At 40.9% G+C, this 18,733-nt stretch overlaps 1 protein-coding gene across 9 annotated transcripts in view; it reads left to right on the top strand.

Annotated features, from left to right (window-relative positions):
• The window catches only part of AMBRA1 (autophagy and beclin 1 regulator 1), a 158,465-nt gene that overhangs the window by 37,338 nt on the left and 102,394 nt on the right, over positions 1-18,733 (top strand). For all 9 annotated transcript variants that reach the window (XM_060687582.2, XM_060687581.2, XM_087883229.1 and 6 more), the window contains one exon: positions 11,766-11,852. In XM_060687582.2, coding sequence (XP_060543565.2) covers positions 11,766-11,852 — 87 coding nt within the window. The remainder of the gene's footprint in view (positions 1-11,765; positions 11,853-18,733) is intronic.

The raw sequence follows: 18,733 nt of genomic DNA on the forward strand, positions 1-18,733 counted from the left end.
CAACTAACGCTTGCATATATGACTTTCACAGCATCCTTTGTCATGTGTTCACCATTACGGTAAGTATGTGTTATCCTGTTCCTGACTCATTTTTTTTCTCCCCCTTCACAGAATGGAAAGATGGAAGAGGAATTGATTGTAAGAGAATAAGCAGGCACACAATGGGAAGTCCACTAGCTGTTTGCCGAGTCTCCTTGTGGCTCCCAGCAAGCTCCTTTCAGCACCAACACATTCCTTTTGATGTGTGTTTCCTATTGTTTGCCAGCATAACTGCTTGTAATCTCTTCCTCTCCAATGAATGTAAATATAAATATTAATTCTCTTCTTGCAAATTATCCCAGTACCTGGATGAGTATTCCAAAAGGCAGGGGAGGGGTTAGGAGGAGGAAAAAAAGCCATCTGAAACTGATTAGTTGTGTCAGTTACAAGCAGCATCTGTGAGCCAGTTACCTCAGGGTTCCAGTGAGCATTCGAAAGAATGGGGGTGGGTGGGAAAAAGGTAAGCACAGTAGCAGTCATGTGATTTCCCAGTTAGCTTCACTTAATGACTAAGCTGCCCATCCCAATTGTTGTTGCTACCATTTCATTTCATATTACCATTCAATAAAACTGCTTGCAATAAAGATAGCATACCAGCAATGGAGACAAATTCTTGAAGATGCATCCATCCGTTCCAGAGGAGATACAAACAGTATTTGAGAACCCTGCAAATGTCCTACCTCGGCAGATCAGGTGGGCACAATTTTTCCCCTGTTATCACCTATACACCTGGCACGGTATCAGCTAATAGATACATTGTCATGTAAATCTGAATAAGATGTTCCATGCTCACGTCTCTCCCTATGCAAAATTGGAACCAAGACGCTTTGTGCTTCCCCAAGAATGGTACTTCTGGAAAGTTTGGAGGCAGGGAGATCAACTGTAGATCTGTGAGATCAGGTAAAGTGCAACCATAGAAGGCTACGTATGCCTGGTCTTAAACAGAAAGTGCACAGATTACTTTTTCATCTTTTACACTGAATGATGTGCAGTTGATTTACAGTGGTCATTTATACATTCCCCTCCTTTTAAGGGAGAAAAAAAGTATTGCAACTCTGCCATGACAATAGAACTGCAGAGATGAAGACATGTTTAAAATTCTGTATCAGCTACTCAGATTCTGGTGGCTGAGTGTGAGAGGAGATAGCAGAGATTATATTTCATTTTGTGTTTGACACTGGGTTAAGTCTGTTTCTGGAAAGCTGGCTGGCTTCATCCCTTTTTACTCTTGTGACTATTGGATCATGGAATTTATTACAGATTTTCCTGCTGTTGAGGGTTATATGCAGGGGTTTAATCCAAAATTTTTCCCTACCGGTTCTGTGGGTGTGGCTTGGTGGGCGTGACAGGGGAAGGATATTGCAAAATCTCCATTCCCACTCCACTCCAGGGGAAGGATATTGCAAAATCTCCATTCCCACCCCACTCTGGAGCCAGTCAGAGGTGGTATTTGCCAGGTCTCTGAACTACTCAAAATTTCCGCTATCGAATCTCCAGAATCTGTCAGAACCTGTTGGATTTCACCCCTGGTTATATGACTGTTTTTGTGGTGGTGGCTTATGTGGAAAGATGGCTCATCTTATTCCTTGGAAATGCATTCCATCAGCTCAGGAAACAATGCAACCTTTTCTAGACCTTGTTTTTAAGTACAAGAGCTTAGTCACTCATGTGATTTCATATTGCAAATCTCAGTTTACATCCAAGTTTTGGAAAGCTCTTTTCCAGCTATTAAGCATTAAGATTCATTTGTGATCCTTGACTCATCCAGGCTCTAATGGGTAAGTAGCAAAAGTGAATCAATTATTGGAACATTATCTAAAAGGCTGGGTCGGTTACCAGCAGGACATTTGGACTGAGCTGTTGCTTCTTGCAGAATTTTGTCTTCCGACGAACCCTCCCATAAGCTGGACTCAACATTTTTGGCCCCTTCCCAGTTATCCAACAAATGAATGCAGAGCCCTATCAACTACATTGCTTGCTTTAAAGATGATTCATCCTATTTTCCTTTGGTTGTTACTTGTATTAGCTTTCCCTTGCTGTTCTATTCTAAAACTGTTCCTCTGTCCTCTTTTTTTCTGGTGGTTGGCGAAGAAGAAATGTATTCTCGAGTCTAGACACAGGGAAAAATGATTGGAATATATAGTTCACTGGAAGATACACTCTGAAACTGGGTAATTTTAGGAAAGCCCTACAGATGTTCACACCCCATGCCTCATACAGCAAACTAAGACTTGGTTCGGCATGAGTGACTTGCTGGTAGAATATACTACCACCAGCATAGTTCTCAACCTCATCAGAGCATCACAAGTGTCTTCCTCATGACAAGGGGTCATCATGGAGTGGGTATATATTATAATTATTGTGGTTGGTTGCACAGTGAGCAGATATTTAGACTGGATTTGGCCTTTTTATCCACCTATCAAGTCCTTCTCAAAGACCTGGGATAGGCAGATGTTGATATTCAGTGGTGTTAAAGGTATCATTGCAGGATGTAAGCTGTTCAAGCAAAGCTGCCTTTTGCTATTTACTGATGATTGTCATCACACAGCCAGATGTTCAGGTTGGATTTAGCATTTTTATCCATCTAGTGAGTACGTCACAAGGACCTGGGGTAAGCAGATGTAGATTTTTGATGGTGTTATAGATATCATTGTGGGATGTAAGCTGTTCCAAATGAAGCTGCCTTTTGCAATAAATTTATCAGCGCGGATTGCACCCAAGGTGGCTATTACCACTGGTACTACCTTTGCTTTCTTATTATAATTACTATTATTATTACTATTATTAAAATTGATGTGCTGTCTAACTCTCATCTCTACATAGTCACAAATAAAACATTTAAAATAAGAAAAAATAATGCCATGCTATTATGATAGCAGATTTGACTGTGATTGAATTTAATCATTCTAAATAGTATTCTTATCAAGCTGTGGTTACTACAGAATTTTTACAGAATTGTACTAAAACAGAAATAATATGATACAGAATATTGTTCAGATCTTTGGCTGTAATCAATATGCTAGTCTAACAATATCGTAGCCTGCTCAGCAAACCTCTGTGGCATTTTAAATATAAAAAAGATTGTGTAAAAAGGTTTTTAATATTCTACTGATACTTTTTCTGAATTGTCCTTTATATATTCTACTTCGTCAAATTAGAAAATCATTCTGTTCTACATAGTATTTTCCCTAGATATCTCTAGCGAGTTTCCTATTGTAAAGCTTCTTGGAATGGAAATACTGTAAACACTTTTTTTGTAGGGACATTCTCAAGAATGAAGCATTCTTATTAAAGCAAACACTTCCTTTGTTAAGTGAGCAGAGTTTCAGAATGGAATTCTATTTGAATTTACCATTTAATCTTTCTTTTTATACACAATGTAATTACAAAAATTTCTTGTTAAGTATTTTATGAAATTTAGTGACAGCAGAAGACTTAAAGGATAATAACAACACACACACAAACACACACAGAGGGGGTGTATGAATAGCCCTAAAAAACATTAAATTCTTTTTGATTTTCTTCCCTTTAATGTTCCTATGGAGAAATTACACTGAAGTACAAAATACTTTTCTATGTAATTGCAGCCAGCCATGCTGTGCCGTGACTCATCAAGCTTCCACATTCCCAACAGCAGTGATTCAAGTGAGAGAATACAAGATGAGAGCTGATCTTGTTTTGATTATAGAATATTGTGTACTTTTATTCATATTAATGGACATGTATTCTGTATTTTTAAACTTGTGTTTAAACAAGTAAAATTTCTTTTATTATATAATTTTAATGGTACTTTGTTTAATCTGTATATTTGATACAATGTTTTTGAGTTTTTGTTTTAACTTAAGAGTAAGGAATTCATCTACTATATATTTATACCTATATACTGAAGAAAATCAGAAGGCAATTCCCTATTCCTTCTTATAACTTTTTAACTGTTTAGCTTTTTTGATACCCTCCTCCCATTTTTTCTTTTTGTTATTTTGTATTTAATACAATTTTGAAATTTAATAAAGTTGATTAAAGAAAAACAAGATGAGGGCTGATGGAAGCATGTCTTGGACAAAATGGGTTATTAACTCCATAGTTCAAGATTACATAGCATGGCCAAGAAGATTGGACTTCAGATTCAAGATATCAGATAAAAGTTCTGCCTTTAAAATAAAGATAAATTTCTCCAGAACAGTATGGACAATAGATCTTCTGGAGGCTCCTTGTGTCTTGGAGCTATTATTGGTTTTTTCTACAGGGTGTGATTTTGAGGAATGAAGATCACTTTAGAAAAATCTCTGCTGGAGTAATTAAATGCCTATGCCTTGGAGAGGCGATACTTCCCTGGGATTTGAGGAATTAGGTGCAAAATACAGGGAGGAATGTCCTACTTTTTCTGATTCCTTTTAGGAGAAGTGCTGTCAGACAAGTTAGTTTGTGCAGGTTTTTGGCCATGACATGACAGCAGTTTTCAGAATATTTTAATTCATTCTCTGATTTTCTATTCTGGAAGTGCTAGAGGCTTAACAGATTTTCTGATTACATCTCGGTAGTCCATTCTGTTTGCTATTTTTAACCCAAACTTCTTATGTTATAATTTTGGTGGTGATAATTCTTAAGGAAAAAGAAGACCAGAGAAAACTTGCTTCTAAAACTTTATCAATACAAGTAGGGCCTTCCCATCCTTTCTTCAGCTCCCAACAGCAGCACGTGTTTACAATCCATGAATAATATTGAGCAGGTGCTAATATCTGGAAGGCAGGCAATCTGTTGCAAGCACAACAGAGAGCACTGTTGAACAGATGGGAATTTTATACCTCAGATATTAAAAGAAAAAGAATAAAAGTAGACATGGGCAAATTTAGCAAGTGAGGTCTAGAGCATCACTCATTGAGCCAAGTTAATCTTAATCACCGAAGCATTGATTGACAATCTGGAGGAGGTAAAATGCCGTCGTCCTAGTGAACAGAAAAACAGGATGGAAATTATAATTTCTCGGCTAATTGTGTTTAGATGCCATTTGTGACAACATTCATATTGTCTAGACAGCTTGTACAGCAACCTCTTCAATTGCCTAGTGTTGCCTTAATGCAGATCTGGAGAGCATTTGCTGAAAATAAAATAGTGTTATTGGGGTGGGGACACTCCACTTCTTCTTAGACTTGAATATACTAAGATGACTGATTTTGGAAGAGAAAACACCAGTGAAGCCTGCTGCTTTGATTCTTCATTTTATTCCTTAAATTCTCCCCATCCGCCAAAAATTCCAGTTCATGTTTATAGACCGAACACAGTCTCAGTTCTCATGTATAGCTGGAAAACATACTGGTTGATTATAAGATGGGTAGCTATATAAATATTATAAACAAACAAAGAAACAAGCAAACCTGATCTGCAGTTTTTGATTAGGGCCTGGACAGTTTGGAATCAACTCTAGCTTTAGATATGGAATTTATTAGGCGAGTAGCAAGTTACTCTTTTTGATTTTCCCTATCTCAAAAGGTCACAGGTGGGATAAATTAAAGGGTAATCCTCATGTGAGCTGCCCTGAACCTCCCGGAGAGAAGGCAAAATAAATGCTAACAAGTAAAGAAAAATAAATCCACCTCCTGTTCTGCTGATCAGAGACTTGCCTTTTCCTCTTGGATGCTAATGCTGCCAGTTGCAAATCCACATGTCTTGAAATGTGTATTACTAATTTAAATGGAAGAGGAAGGTATTGATGTTGAGCTAGGCAATAACAATGACTGACAGGCCAGGTCTTCTAACCTTGAAGGTGGTTTATTAATTTGCATAAATATTGTAAGGTTGGCTGCTTATGAAGCCCCAGAGGGTTTGACAGTAATGCTCTAGTGAATTGAGTGGAGATTTTTTTTGGGGGGGGGAACATGTCAAAGTTGTATCAGCATATCTCTGCAAGTTTTCTGACTTTTGCGTATTCCAATAATTTTTGTGCATCAGCATTTTTCTGGATTTTAGACTTGTGATTGAAAGAGCATAAATTTTCATAAAGCAAAAGTTAGAAGTTCCTTGAAGACTTTTGATAACCTTATTAGTATTACAGATCATAGCCTTTATACATGTAGTCCTTGACTTACAGCTATTCGTTCAATGACTGAAATTACGACAGGGCTGAACAAAGGAATTTACGACCTGTATCCAAAGTTATAGCTGCTTCAGTGTCCCTGCAGTCATGTGTTCACAATTTGGGCACTTGGCAATGTGTCCACCCTTATGATCAACTGCAGCAACACTGCATCACTCCCCACTCCTTATCTCCCTCCCCCCATCCCTTCCTGCTGCGTTTCTTGAGTTTACTTCTCTGTCTAGATGCCCACAGACCTTGGGCCTCCACCCTACCCCGTTTATCTTGTTCCATTTATCTCTTCTGAAGATCATCTATCCAAAAGAGTGACAGGCCAGTGTGACGCATGGCTTTCCTACAGAGGCCACCTCATGCCATGCTGGAAGTGGGTGTCATTGTGAAAAATCATGCTCTTCTGAGAGATTGTGTGACTGGTGCCCAACTCCAGAATAGTGCAAGGCAGCCTCTGTATGGAGGCTGCTTGTTGTATTGGCTGGGTGCTCTGTTGGAAAGGTGATCTTCAGAAGAGGTAATGGAGTAAGATATAATGGGGTGGGAGGAGGTCCAAGATTGGGGGAACCAGAGGGGCAGGAAGCTGTGCAAGGCCTGCCTTGGGATGGGGAAGGTCCTGGAGAGCCAGTGCAGGCCATGTTTCAGTTGCGAAGCTGGACCCACGCCAGGCCTCCCTAAGCCTTCCTCACATCCTATAGCCATGATGGTGAACCTATGACACGCATCCCACAGGTGGCACATGTAGCCATATCAGTGGGCACGCCAGCTCAGATCCCGTGCGCATGCGCACACCGGCCAGCTGGGGAAACAGGTTGTTTCCTGCCTCCAGAAGGCCTGGGGGGGGGGAAGCCCCATTTTTCTTTCTCACCTGGCTCCAGGTCCTCTTTATGCATCTGGGGAGGGTGAAAACAGCTTTCCCCACCCCCTCAGAGGCCCAAAACGGCCCGTTTCCCAACTTCCGGTTGGACAGGAAGTGACTTTTTTTGCTGTCCACAACCTCCAGAGCCTCTCTAGAAGTCTCTGGAGGCTGGGGACAGCAAAAAACATCACTTTCTGTCCAACTGGAAATTGGCAAATTGGCCGTTTCGGGGCTCCAGAGGGCCTCTGAAGGGGTGGGGAAGGCTGTTTTCGCCCTCCCCAGATGCATAGAGAGGATCTGGAGCCAGGTGAGAAAGAAAAATGGGCCTACCGGACCATCGCATGCCAGGAGACTGGTGGGGGGAGGGAAGGTTGTGCGCGCATGTGCAGGGTGGGGCATATAGAATTATGAGTGTGAGCATGCATGCGAACCTTCCCTGCCACCCCCACCCCCCTTTGGCACGTGATGGCCGCTATATAACCAGAAGAGCTGGTTATTGAAAATTAAACTGTTAGGCAGTTTTACATCTGAATGCCCCCTTGAGCAATGTTTTCTTAATTTGTTTGGTACTCCTTGCCCCTTCAATAATAACTGATACCATTTTATAGGTTTCTATTATGGGATGGGGATTGTTAGATAGTTTTGTATATATCCTTTCATATCCTTCATACATCAATGATTGTTGCATGTATCTAGGAGTTTTGTTCATGTCACTTGAATAAAAACATTCTTGTCTTCCAAGCAAAGGATAATGTGCTAGCCTAAATTCTAAAGAATTCTGAAGCCCAAGAAAGGTCACAATGAAGAGAATATCTACGTGCCAGTGATGCGTTTCAAATTTTTTTACTACTGGTTCTGTGGAGGTGGCATGGTGGGCGTGGCAGGGGAAGGTTACTGTAAAATCTCCATTCCCTCCCCACTCCAGGGAAGGATACCATAAAATCTCCATTCCCTCCCCAATCCAGGGGAAGGTTACTGCAAAATCCCCATTTCTTCCCGATCAGCTGGGACTTGGGAGGCAGAGAATAGATGGGGGTGAGGCCAGTCAGAATTTTTACTACCTGTTCTCTGAAATACTCAAAATTTACGCCACCGGTTCTCCAGAACTGGTCAGAACCTGCTGAAACCCACCTCTGCTACATGCCTATAAAATACCAAACAATATAAATGGGAAATCTGTTTTGAGACAGAGGTGGAAGGACATTCTAGTTGTTTGTGTTGAGATAAAAAGCATTACTAGAAGAGAGTGAATGAGGTGATCTTAAAACCATAGATCAATGATGGCTAACCTTTTTGCCATCGCGTGCCAGGAGAGAGGGGGTGGGGGAGGGTCGCGTGCGCACGTGCCCACGCGCATGCGTGCGCAATCCCCTCCCCCCTGCTCCTGGCACATGATGGCCTGGTAGGCCTGTTTTTCTTTCTTACCTGGTTCCAGATCCTCTCTGTGTATCTGGGAAGGGCGAAAACAGCCTTTCCCACTCCCTTGGAGGCCCTACGGAGGCTGAAAGGGCCCAATTCCCAACTCTCGGTGGGACAGGAAGTGACTATTTTGCTGTCCCCAGCCTCCAGAACCTCTCTAGGAGTCTCTAGGAGCCTCTCTAGGAGTCTCTAGGAGCCTCTCTAGGAGTCTCTGGAGGCTGGGGACAGGAAAAAACGTCACTTCCTGTCCCACCGGGAGTCGGGAAATGGGCCCTTTCAGCCTCCGTAGGGCCTCCAAGGGAGTGGGAAAGGCTATTTTCGCCCTTCCCAGATACACAGAGAGGATCTGGAGCCAGGTAAGAAAGAAAAACGGGCCTTCCCCACCCCGCCCCCAGGCCCTCCAGAGGCAGGAAACAGCCTGTTTCCCTACTTCTAGTGGGCCCAGAAGGCCCGAAAATCAGCTGGCTGGCGCGCGCATGCGCCCCAGAGCTGAGCTGACGTGCCCACTAATATGGCTCCGTGTGCCATAGGTTTGCCATCACGGCCATAGATGATAAGACCAAGAAACTGAAAACACAAATGGTGTTTTTAGGGAGAAAAAGGGTGGTATAACAGGATTTCAAGCCCTAGAGATTTAAAAAAATCCAAGAGGGATAAGAAATCTTTGAAAAAATCCTCATGGGAAGAAAAAAATGGAAATATTTTAAAAGTCTTGTATGGATGATTAGTGAATTCATTGACTAATGAATGACAAGCTAAGATGCAAAAAGGAAATGTATAAGAAATGGAAACAGAGTCTTATAAGTAAGAAGTGTAGATGGCTAAATGAAAGGGAATGATGCCAAGGAAGAATGAATAATTTAAAAATTAAGTTATATAAGGGCACTTAAAAACCATGTGACCAATGTATGGGCTAGTGTGAATTTGTTAAGATTCTACTGTTAGGATTAACTTGACACAATTTATGACAGAGTAACTAGGTTGGTAGAGCAAAGGAATGCTGTGAAGATGGTTCAGCTTTATCTATCTATCTATCTATCTATCTATCTATCTATCTATCTATCTATCTATTACATGTTATCTGCTGCCTAATCATAAGACTTTGAGTGGATAATATATGTAAAATGCTTAATATCTATAAAGTATTTAATGAAATCTCTCATGGTATCCTTGAGGTCAAGATGGGTAAAATAGCTTGGCTGCTGTGTTTATTTCATATAATGTCTTTTATTTGTTTTTATCCAGCATCTAGAGTTATGTGTGTGAAATTAATGGCTATATAAATCAAATAAACAAATAAGCAAGCAACCAGTTCAGCAGTCTGATGGATTCCTTACTGGCTGAGCAATCTTGCCAAAGGCAAGGATCTAAAATATGAAACGGAAGGATTGCTTATTTTCTGCATCATGCTCTGCATGCCTCTGTTTGGGACTGGGAGAGTGAATTTCAGAATCTGGGAGGTTGTCAGTTGGTCCAGACAAGGAGTCTTGGGGACTTGCTGGATCTGTCTCAGACTGGAGTTAACTGGCTTCCACACTGTTGGAATCATTCCCTTCAAGTACTATTAATACTAAAAGTTTCTGAATCTACCTCCTTAGAAGGCAAACCAAGAAGGGCTTATTAAATTTTCAGATGATACCTAACTCTAAAAACTGGCTTACAGAAGAAAACAACAGTTCAATATTACTACGACATCTATTCAGTGAGATGATGTTCAGCTGTGACAAGTACAAACTCCTGCATTTCTGCAATAAAAATAAATTGTACAACTACAGGATTGATACCAGTGCAGTGAGAATGATTTAGGAGTACAAGTAGATCACTAAAAGAATATGATCAAACCGGTGTTGTGTCAGTTAAGAAGACCAGTGTAGTCTTGGGTTGTGTTAACAGAAGCACTGAGTCCAGATGATATTTCTATTGTTCTTCTATGCCGATTAAATTGGGAACTGCAGAAAAGGATGATAAGGCATCTGGAATTCGAATCCTATGAGGTAGAGTTAAGAGTTTGGCATGTTTAACTCACATAAGATAACAAAAGAGTACAATGTAGTCTTCAGATATTGAAAAGGCTCAAGAATGGGCCTATCTTTGTTGTAACCAAAACAAGACATGGCCCAACATGTTGAAATTAAAACAATAGTGATTCTGGTTGAAAATTGGAATTTTTTTGATGCAGTGATCTGACCTAGAACTAGGGCAGATTTTACATTCCTTTCAAACAGGGTTGGATGTTTTAGTGGATTCCTGCACCAGGGAGGGATTGAACCAATTGATCAATATATTGGGTTTGGAAGCCTAGTTCTAACAATCTCAACCTCAACATAAGTGTCATACTATGGGCATACATACATCCTCCTGTAAGCAGTCAGGCCACTGCATTTTGAATCAATTGCAGCTTCTGAAACGTCTTCAGGGGCAGTCATGTGCAAAGTATATTGCACTAATCTAATTCTGAGATGATAAGGTCATAAATTACTGTTGCAAAAAGATTGGCAATTGGCCTATGGGGTGTAGTAATTGTGACTTCCTGCACTCAGCTGGGGGGGCACTTGCAGTATATTTTTAAAAATTATTTATGGAGTAAACATGGGTAGCTCAAATGTATTCAAAGACAGCACATATATTCCTGCTTTTAGAAATTAAACCTGCTCCTCACATAATTATATTCCAATCTTGAAAATACTGTTGTACAGAGAGGAAACAATCTTGAAAACTATATACTGAAAACTTTGCATAAACTTCATAGGCACTTCTTTTGACTTTCTATGGTATATGCTGTATGCTGTATATGTAATCAAAATATTTCTTATAGGATATCTAGGTTTTGTACTGGGAAAATGTTGATTGTCAAGGGCAACTGTATATGTATCATAATTTCTGTAATGTCCTGGTAATTCCATGATCTATTACATTTACATTTTTGTAGTATTAAATAAGATAAAATTGTGTAAGAACTTAACAGTAGTTAAAACAGGAGGCCTATTTGGGAACTGCATATACTTTGCTATAGCTCCAGGTTCCCAATCTGTAGGTTTAGAGATGTTTTTCCCCCTCTTGGTAGGTCATTAATATAACACACAAATGCTAATTTTTCTTTCGGATCATGTGGTGATTACATCATAAATGGTACCATTTTTAGCCAAACCCTTGTAATAAACCTATGGGGAAGGAGAAAGCAGGCAATATTTTAATAGAATTGAACTATTTGCTGTGCTTAGAGTGACTATTGGGCCAAATTAAGCAAAAAAACAAAACAAAGTGATGGTATACAAGATATTCAGAATTTTCATTTTAGAGGAGACAAGAAACCAAAGAAGTGGAATAATGAATACTTAATATATTTTTTGCTTTGTTTTGTAGGAGGCTGTTGGAATCTTCACTCATTTCTCTCTCACGTTATGATGGGGCAGGATCCCGCGAACATCCTATCTATCCTGATCCAGCTAGGTGAGGACATAATTGAGTTCTTTTAAAAGCAACATTAAAGCATAATTACAATTACAATTACAAAGTGTAATTGTCCTGATAGGGCAGTAATTGTAGGATCAGACTTGTATCCATTTTTTTGTATAGGAAGAACAATGGAATTAAGCCAATCTTTTGGAATCTAGAAATAATTATTTATGGCAGTGAAGAGATGGAGTAGCGCAAATGCATACCTGATGGGATGGGATTTTAGGAATTGGAGTAAGACTGTGTCTTTGCTTTGAGCTTTAATATTTTTCAATTGACAAATTAAGTTTTTGTAGTTCTGTATATTAGATAGAAAGGGGATCGTCAGATGGCAAAATAGAAGGATCTCCACCTAAGATATATTGACCAGGTTTTAAGTGTTTTTAAACATAAACGACCATTTGTTGAAATGTGGCAAATATTTCATAAGTGTTACAAGCCATACTTGTGCATCTTTTCAGATGATTGACTTCTGTGGCTTCAAAGAATTGTGTCATAGCCTCAGACTTCTTATTAGACTGTATTGGTTGGAAATAATTGTCAGTAACAACAGAGGTGGTTTGTAAAGGCTGGTTCTGCTTCACTAATTTAATAGTGAAGGATCCTATCAGGGGTTAGTGGCTGTTACACAGATGGGAAGAAATGTGGAAATACAGTGAAGGGCAAAGTAATTAGATATTAAACTATAATCTAATGTTGAGACTTCTCCTGTTAAGGTCTCTAAAAGGTTAGCTTGTTTCTGGGCATAGCTCTAATAAGGATCTTCAGATCAAATTTTTATGTCACAACCTCAACTTTCCTAAATTAAACTCAGCATCTTTTGATTTTCGTGAAGAAAAAGTGGTAACTGAGGAGTATGGATGTTATAATATGGAAATAACCTTGTCATCATAGCATTAAATTTACTGGCAAATATGACTAGTTTAAAATTTAAATTGTTAAATCTAAGAATCAGAATTCAAATGATCCCAACTACTGTTAATTTGGGAAGTAGTATTATGAAATGGAAAGTAAACATTTAAAAGAAGGAGTGATAAGGCCAATTTTTAGAGGGAGCAAAAGAGGTCACCCTGTTCCAATTCTCCTCTCAGCCAATGATGTTGCTAATATTTCCATAAATTTGGTGGATCTGTGTAGATGCCGTGAAACATTAACTACTATAGGGAATGCCTTGTGATTAATTGCTGTAAACAAAGCTCTTAATATTCTCCAAAAAAGTGTTTCCAGAATTAGCTGGAAGATCAATAGTAAACCTACAGAGCAAGTTACAACCTTTAAACGTGTAGACATTCAATTATTTACTCAGTGGATTAATTAAACAAAGGACTTCCTTCTGAGATGTCCAAAAGCATCCTTTGCAATTATTAAATATACATGACATACGCATGTAGCAGCAGCTGTCAAATTATTCAGAGTTAAAGTGCTGGACTTAGTTCTGTATGGCACCCAATTATATTTTTATAAGAATGCTTCTAAGTAAGAAACTAACCCGTCCAGATTTTAAGAGATTATTACCTACATTTTTTATTGTGTCCTTATGCAGTTGAAATTAAATTGCATCTCCTTAGGGACCATTTGAAGCTCTGTTTCCTCAGATACTGGCTGAAGTAAATTCTCACCTCATTTATATAGGTTTGAATCTTCCTTAAAAGAAAAATCAATCTCAATCTGGTTTATGGTGGCTTTTTTTCCTCAGCATTAGCTGGTCTCATCCCCAATAAAACTATAGTCAGCCTTTAGTGGAAGATTTGGGATCTAAATCTCCAAACTGATGGAACTAGAGTTTCCCACCTCTACTTAGTAACCATCCTTCCTTGCTCCATTCCCAGATATTTTTATAGCAATCCCCATACTTCACATAGACTTTTCAACTTGGTCCAAATTGGCAAATTATTTATAGGGGCAACAACTGGTAGATAGATCAATATTCCCTTTGAAAATTGCATTTTTATATGTTCTGATGCAGAAGCAGGATCTGTTTCACATTTACTACCGGTACTTGAATGCCTTCTGAACAATAAATGAAAGATGGAACTCATAATATCAATTGTTAGCAATCTTTTGCTAACATGTAGCCATATCAGGGGCACACCAGCTCAGCTTTGGCACGCATGTGCGCGCAGGCCAGCTGATTTTCGGGCCTTCTGGGCCCACCAGAAGTAGGGAAAAAGGCTGTTTCCTGCCTCCGGAGAGCTGGGGGTGGGTGGGGAAGACCCGTTTTTCTTTCTCACCTGGCTCTAGATCCTCTCTATGCATCTGGGGAGGGCGAAAACAGCCTTCCCCACCCCTTTGGAGACCCGAAACCGCCCATTTCCCAACTTCCGGTTGGATAGGAAGTGACATTTTTTGCTGTCCCCAGCCTCCAGAGAGGCAAAAAAGTCACTTCCTGTCCAACCAGAAGTTGGGAAACGGGCCATTTCGGGCCTCCAGATGGCCTCCGAGGGTGTGGGGAAGGCTGTTTTCGCCCTCCCCAGATGCATAGAGAGGATCTGGAGCCAGATAAGAAAGAAAAACGGGCCTACCGGGCCATTGCGTGCCAGGAGCGGAGGGGAGTGGGGTCCGCATGCGCAGGGCAGGGCGCATAGAATTATGGGTGTAGGCGCGCACGCGAACCTGGCACATGATGGCAATAAGGTTAGCCATCACTGTCCTAGGTAAACATTACAAACAAGGTTGCTAAATTTTTAACAATAGCCATAGCTTGTTGAAATCATCTGGTGTCTCCTTCACATTGTAAATTTCAGTCTTTTCTGCATAAATTTTATTTTATTGTTATTGTATAGAATTGCTTTTATATTTGATATATTATAATATTGTCTTCTTTTAAATACTGATCATGCTCCAAAAATAAAATAAAAAATAAAATAAAAATAAGCTTCTCTTGAGAACTATAAAAGAATATACTAAATGGATTTCTGGTTGAGTTCCAACTGTAATAATAAACATGCAGGAAAGAGAAGATAACAATATAATAGAATTTCCTTTCTTGTCTTTATTCCTAGAAATTTCTCCCAGAAACCTATTCCATATATAATTTCTTTCGTCAACAAGCAGTGTTTCTCCCACAAAGCCTTTGCTTAAGACTTTTGTCCTCACAGCCTTCCAAAAAGAGAGATGAAACTATATAATGCAGCTTACTCATTTCATTGTTACTATCACCTCTTCTTTCCTTTTTTTCCTCTTGTAGTACTTAAATAAATAAATTACACCATAAACTTGATTTGACAAAAGGACTGTCCCTATTGTTAATGGTCACTCTGTAAATAATCTTGTATCTCAGTACCTGCATTAAAAAATAATATGAAATAATTGGGTTTAAGTATTCCTTAATATATATGTTTAGAAATCTTGTGACCTGGGCAGTTCAATGTCTGTTTTAGATAGTGAAACATGGCGAGCTTTACAGAACTTAAATAGAGACTTCTCCTTCGCCTTGACCTCTGAACCGCTGCACCCCGCCGCAGGGAGGCGGAACCGACAAGATGGTACCGCCCCAGGCGCCTGATGGAACCTGATAGGTTCCAGATGGAGCTTGGGCCAGTTCCCGAGGTTCTGGCTCACGTCTCAACTGGAGACCTAGTGGCCGCCTGGGATAGGGCGGCCGCTGGAGCTCTGGATCGAGTCGTGCCTTTGTGGCCTCTGACCCAGCGCCGATCTCACCTGGCTCCTTGGTTTACCGAGGAGCTGAGGGAGATGAAGCACCGGAAAAGACGCCTAGAGAGTAGTTGGAGGGCCAGTCGTACTGAATCTGACCGGACACTGGTAAGATCTCATATTAAGAATTACCTAGTGGCGATAAAAGTGAAATGCACTCATTTTGCTGCTCTTATTGCGTCACCAGATAACCGCCCAGCCGCCCTGTTTAGGGTGACCCGTTCCCTGCTCCACCAGGAAGCGAGGGAGGACCCCTTGGAGGGTAGAGCCGAGGATTTTGTTCAGTATCTGTATGACAAAATCACTCAGATTCGGGAAGATCTGGACTCCGACTGGATAGATCCAGCGGGGATGACGGAGGCAGGTCCTGAGAATGTTATCTGGGATGAATTTGATCCTGTGACCCCTGAGGACGTGGACAGGATTCTGGGTAGACTGAACGCGACCACATGTTTGTTGGACCCGTGCCCCTCCTGGTTAGTGCTGGCTTCCCGGGAGGTGACGCGAGGCTGGCTCCAGGGGATTATAAATGCTTCATTGGGTGAGGGTGTCTTTCCCGCTGCCTTGAAAGAGGCGGTGGTGAGACCTCTCCTCAAGAAGCCTTCCCTGGACCCGGCAATATTGGCTAATTATCGTCCAGTCTCTAACCTTCGCTTTGTTGCGAAGATTGTCGAGAATGTGGTTGCGCGACAGCTCCCCCAGTACCTGGATGAAGCGACGTATCTAGATCCGTTCCAGTCGGGCTTCAGGCCTGGGTACAGCACGGAAACGGCATTGGTCGCGTTGGTTGATGATCTCTGGAGGGCTCGGGACAGAGGTTGTTCCTCTGTCCTGGTCCTATTAGAACTCTCAGCGGCTTTTGATACCATCAACCATGGTATCATGCTGCACCGGTTGGAAGGGTTGTAGGTGGGAGGCACCGTACTACGGTGGTTCTCCTCCTTTCTCTCCGACCGGTCTCAGTCTGTGTTTACTGGGGGGCAGAGGTCGACCCCGAGGCCCCTTATATGTGGGGTGCCACAAGGATTGGTCCTCTCGCCCCTTTTGTTCAACATTTATGTAAAGCCGCTGGGCGAGATCATCCGTGGTTTCGGGGTGGAGTACCATCAGTACGCTGACGATACCCAGCTGTACATCTCCACCCCAGACCACCCCAACGAAGCCCTTGAAGTGATGTCCCGGTGTCTGGAGGCCGTACAGATCTGGATGGGGAGAAACAGGCTCAGGCTCAACCCATCCAAGACTGAGTGGCTGTGGTTTCCGATGTCCCGATATAGTCAGCTGGTGCCATCGCTGACTATTGGGGGCGAATCATTGGCCCCCACGGAGAGGGCTCGCAACTTGGGTGTCCTCCTGGATTCACGGCTGTCTTTAGAAGAGCAGTTGACGGCCGTGACCGGGAGGATTTTTCATCAGGTCCGCCTGATCCGCCAGTTGCGTCCCTTTCTGGATCGGGACTCGTTACGCACGGTCACTCATGCCCTCGTCACCTCCCGTCTGGACTATTGTAACGCTCTCTACATGGGGCTCCCCTTGAGGAGCACTCAGAGGCTCCAACTGGCGCAGAGTGCGGCCGCGCGGGTGGTGATGGGAGCAACGTGGCGCTCCCATGTAACACCTCTCCTGCGCGAGCTGCACTGGCTCCCGGTGGTCTTCTGAGTGCGCTTCAAGGTTTTGGTTATCACCTTCAGAGCGCTCCATGGCTTAGGACCTGGTTATTTACGGGACCGCCTGCTACCACCAATAGCCTCCCACCGACCGGTACGCTCCCATAGAGAGGGGCTCCTCCGGGTGCCGTCAGCCAAACAATGTCGACTTCTCTGTGGAGGCACCTACTATCTGGAACGAGTTCCCCCCGGAGATACGGAGGATCCCGGATCTGCGTACCTTCTGTCGCGCGCTTAAGACGTTCCTATTTCATCAAGCCGGCCTGACCTAAATTTTCCTCTTTTAAATGGGAATTTTAAATTTGGTTTTAAATTATTGGGGTTTTTAAAATGGTTCAGCCAAATTTATTTAATCAGTTTTATCTCTGTTTTAAATTTTGTATCTATATGTTTTATTTCATGGCTGTTCACCGCCCTGAGTCCTTCGGGAGTAGGGCGGTATACAAATTTAATTAATAATAATAATAATAATAATAATAATAATAATAATAATAATAATAATAATAATAATAATAATAATAGACTTCACAGACTCTATAAGGAACATGGAATATAAAGCTGTGATGAGAAAATTAGAATAGATGTGCTGCTACATTATTAATAGGGTTTCATAAATAATAATTAGGAAAATAGATCATTGTCCTTTTTGTTGTGGTCCACTTTTTTATTTTTTTGTATATTGCTAAGAGTCATTGTTGAGATGGATAATTTATTTTATTTATTTAAAAAATAAATAAAATTGAAGATGGTAATAGAGGAAAATATTGATTAACTTATTTGGATTTGAGTAAAATTCAGATTAAAATAATAGTAAGTGATATTTATTGAAAGTACTTTTGAAATATGAGGAAATAGTGCAATAATAGGAAATAATACAAAAATATTTTAGATTAAAGATCTACTCTTGATAAATCCTTTTTAAAAAACACGAATAAAACATAATTTGAAGGAATGTGTCTGCTCACTCAAATACTAGAATTCCAAAACATGTCTTCATCCAAGTAAGACAAATAATATGGAAAAAAGATGTACAGGTCGTCCTCAACCTATAACCACAATTGGGATTGAAACTTCTGTTCCTAAGCAGTGCAGTCATTAAGTGAGTCATGCTCAATTTTATGACCTTTTTTCCCATGGTCATTAAGTAAATAATGCAATCATTAAGCAAATCTGGCTTCCCTCATTGACTTTCCTTGTTGAAAGCCAGCTGGGAACATTGCAAATAGCGATCAGGTGACACTGCAACCATCGTAAATTCATGTCAGTTGCCAAGCACCTAAATTTTGGCTACATGACTGTGCGGGGTGGTGTGATGATCATAAGTCTGTACGGGCTGTAAGTTAACTGTTTTTCAATGCTGTTGTAACTTCAAACAGTTAATAAACGATTGTAGTCGCGGACTGCCTGTATGGCTAAAATGAATGAGGGTGATGCTACTAATGGAAGAATGAGCAGTTAGAGAAAGTTTGTTCTGTCAGTGCAGATTGATGAAGAAGGGAAACATTGTAGGAAAAGTAGGGTGATCAATACATTGTAGAGATTAAATCAATCACT

Source organism: Pantherophis guttatus, chromosome 1, assembly GCF_059756535.1.
Source record: "Pantherophis guttatus breed Tessera chromosome 1, ASM5975653v1, whole genome shotgun sequence".
Taxonomy (NCBI): domain Eukaryota; kingdom Metazoa; phylum Chordata; class Lepidosauria; order Squamata; family Colubridae; genus Pantherophis; species Pantherophis guttatus.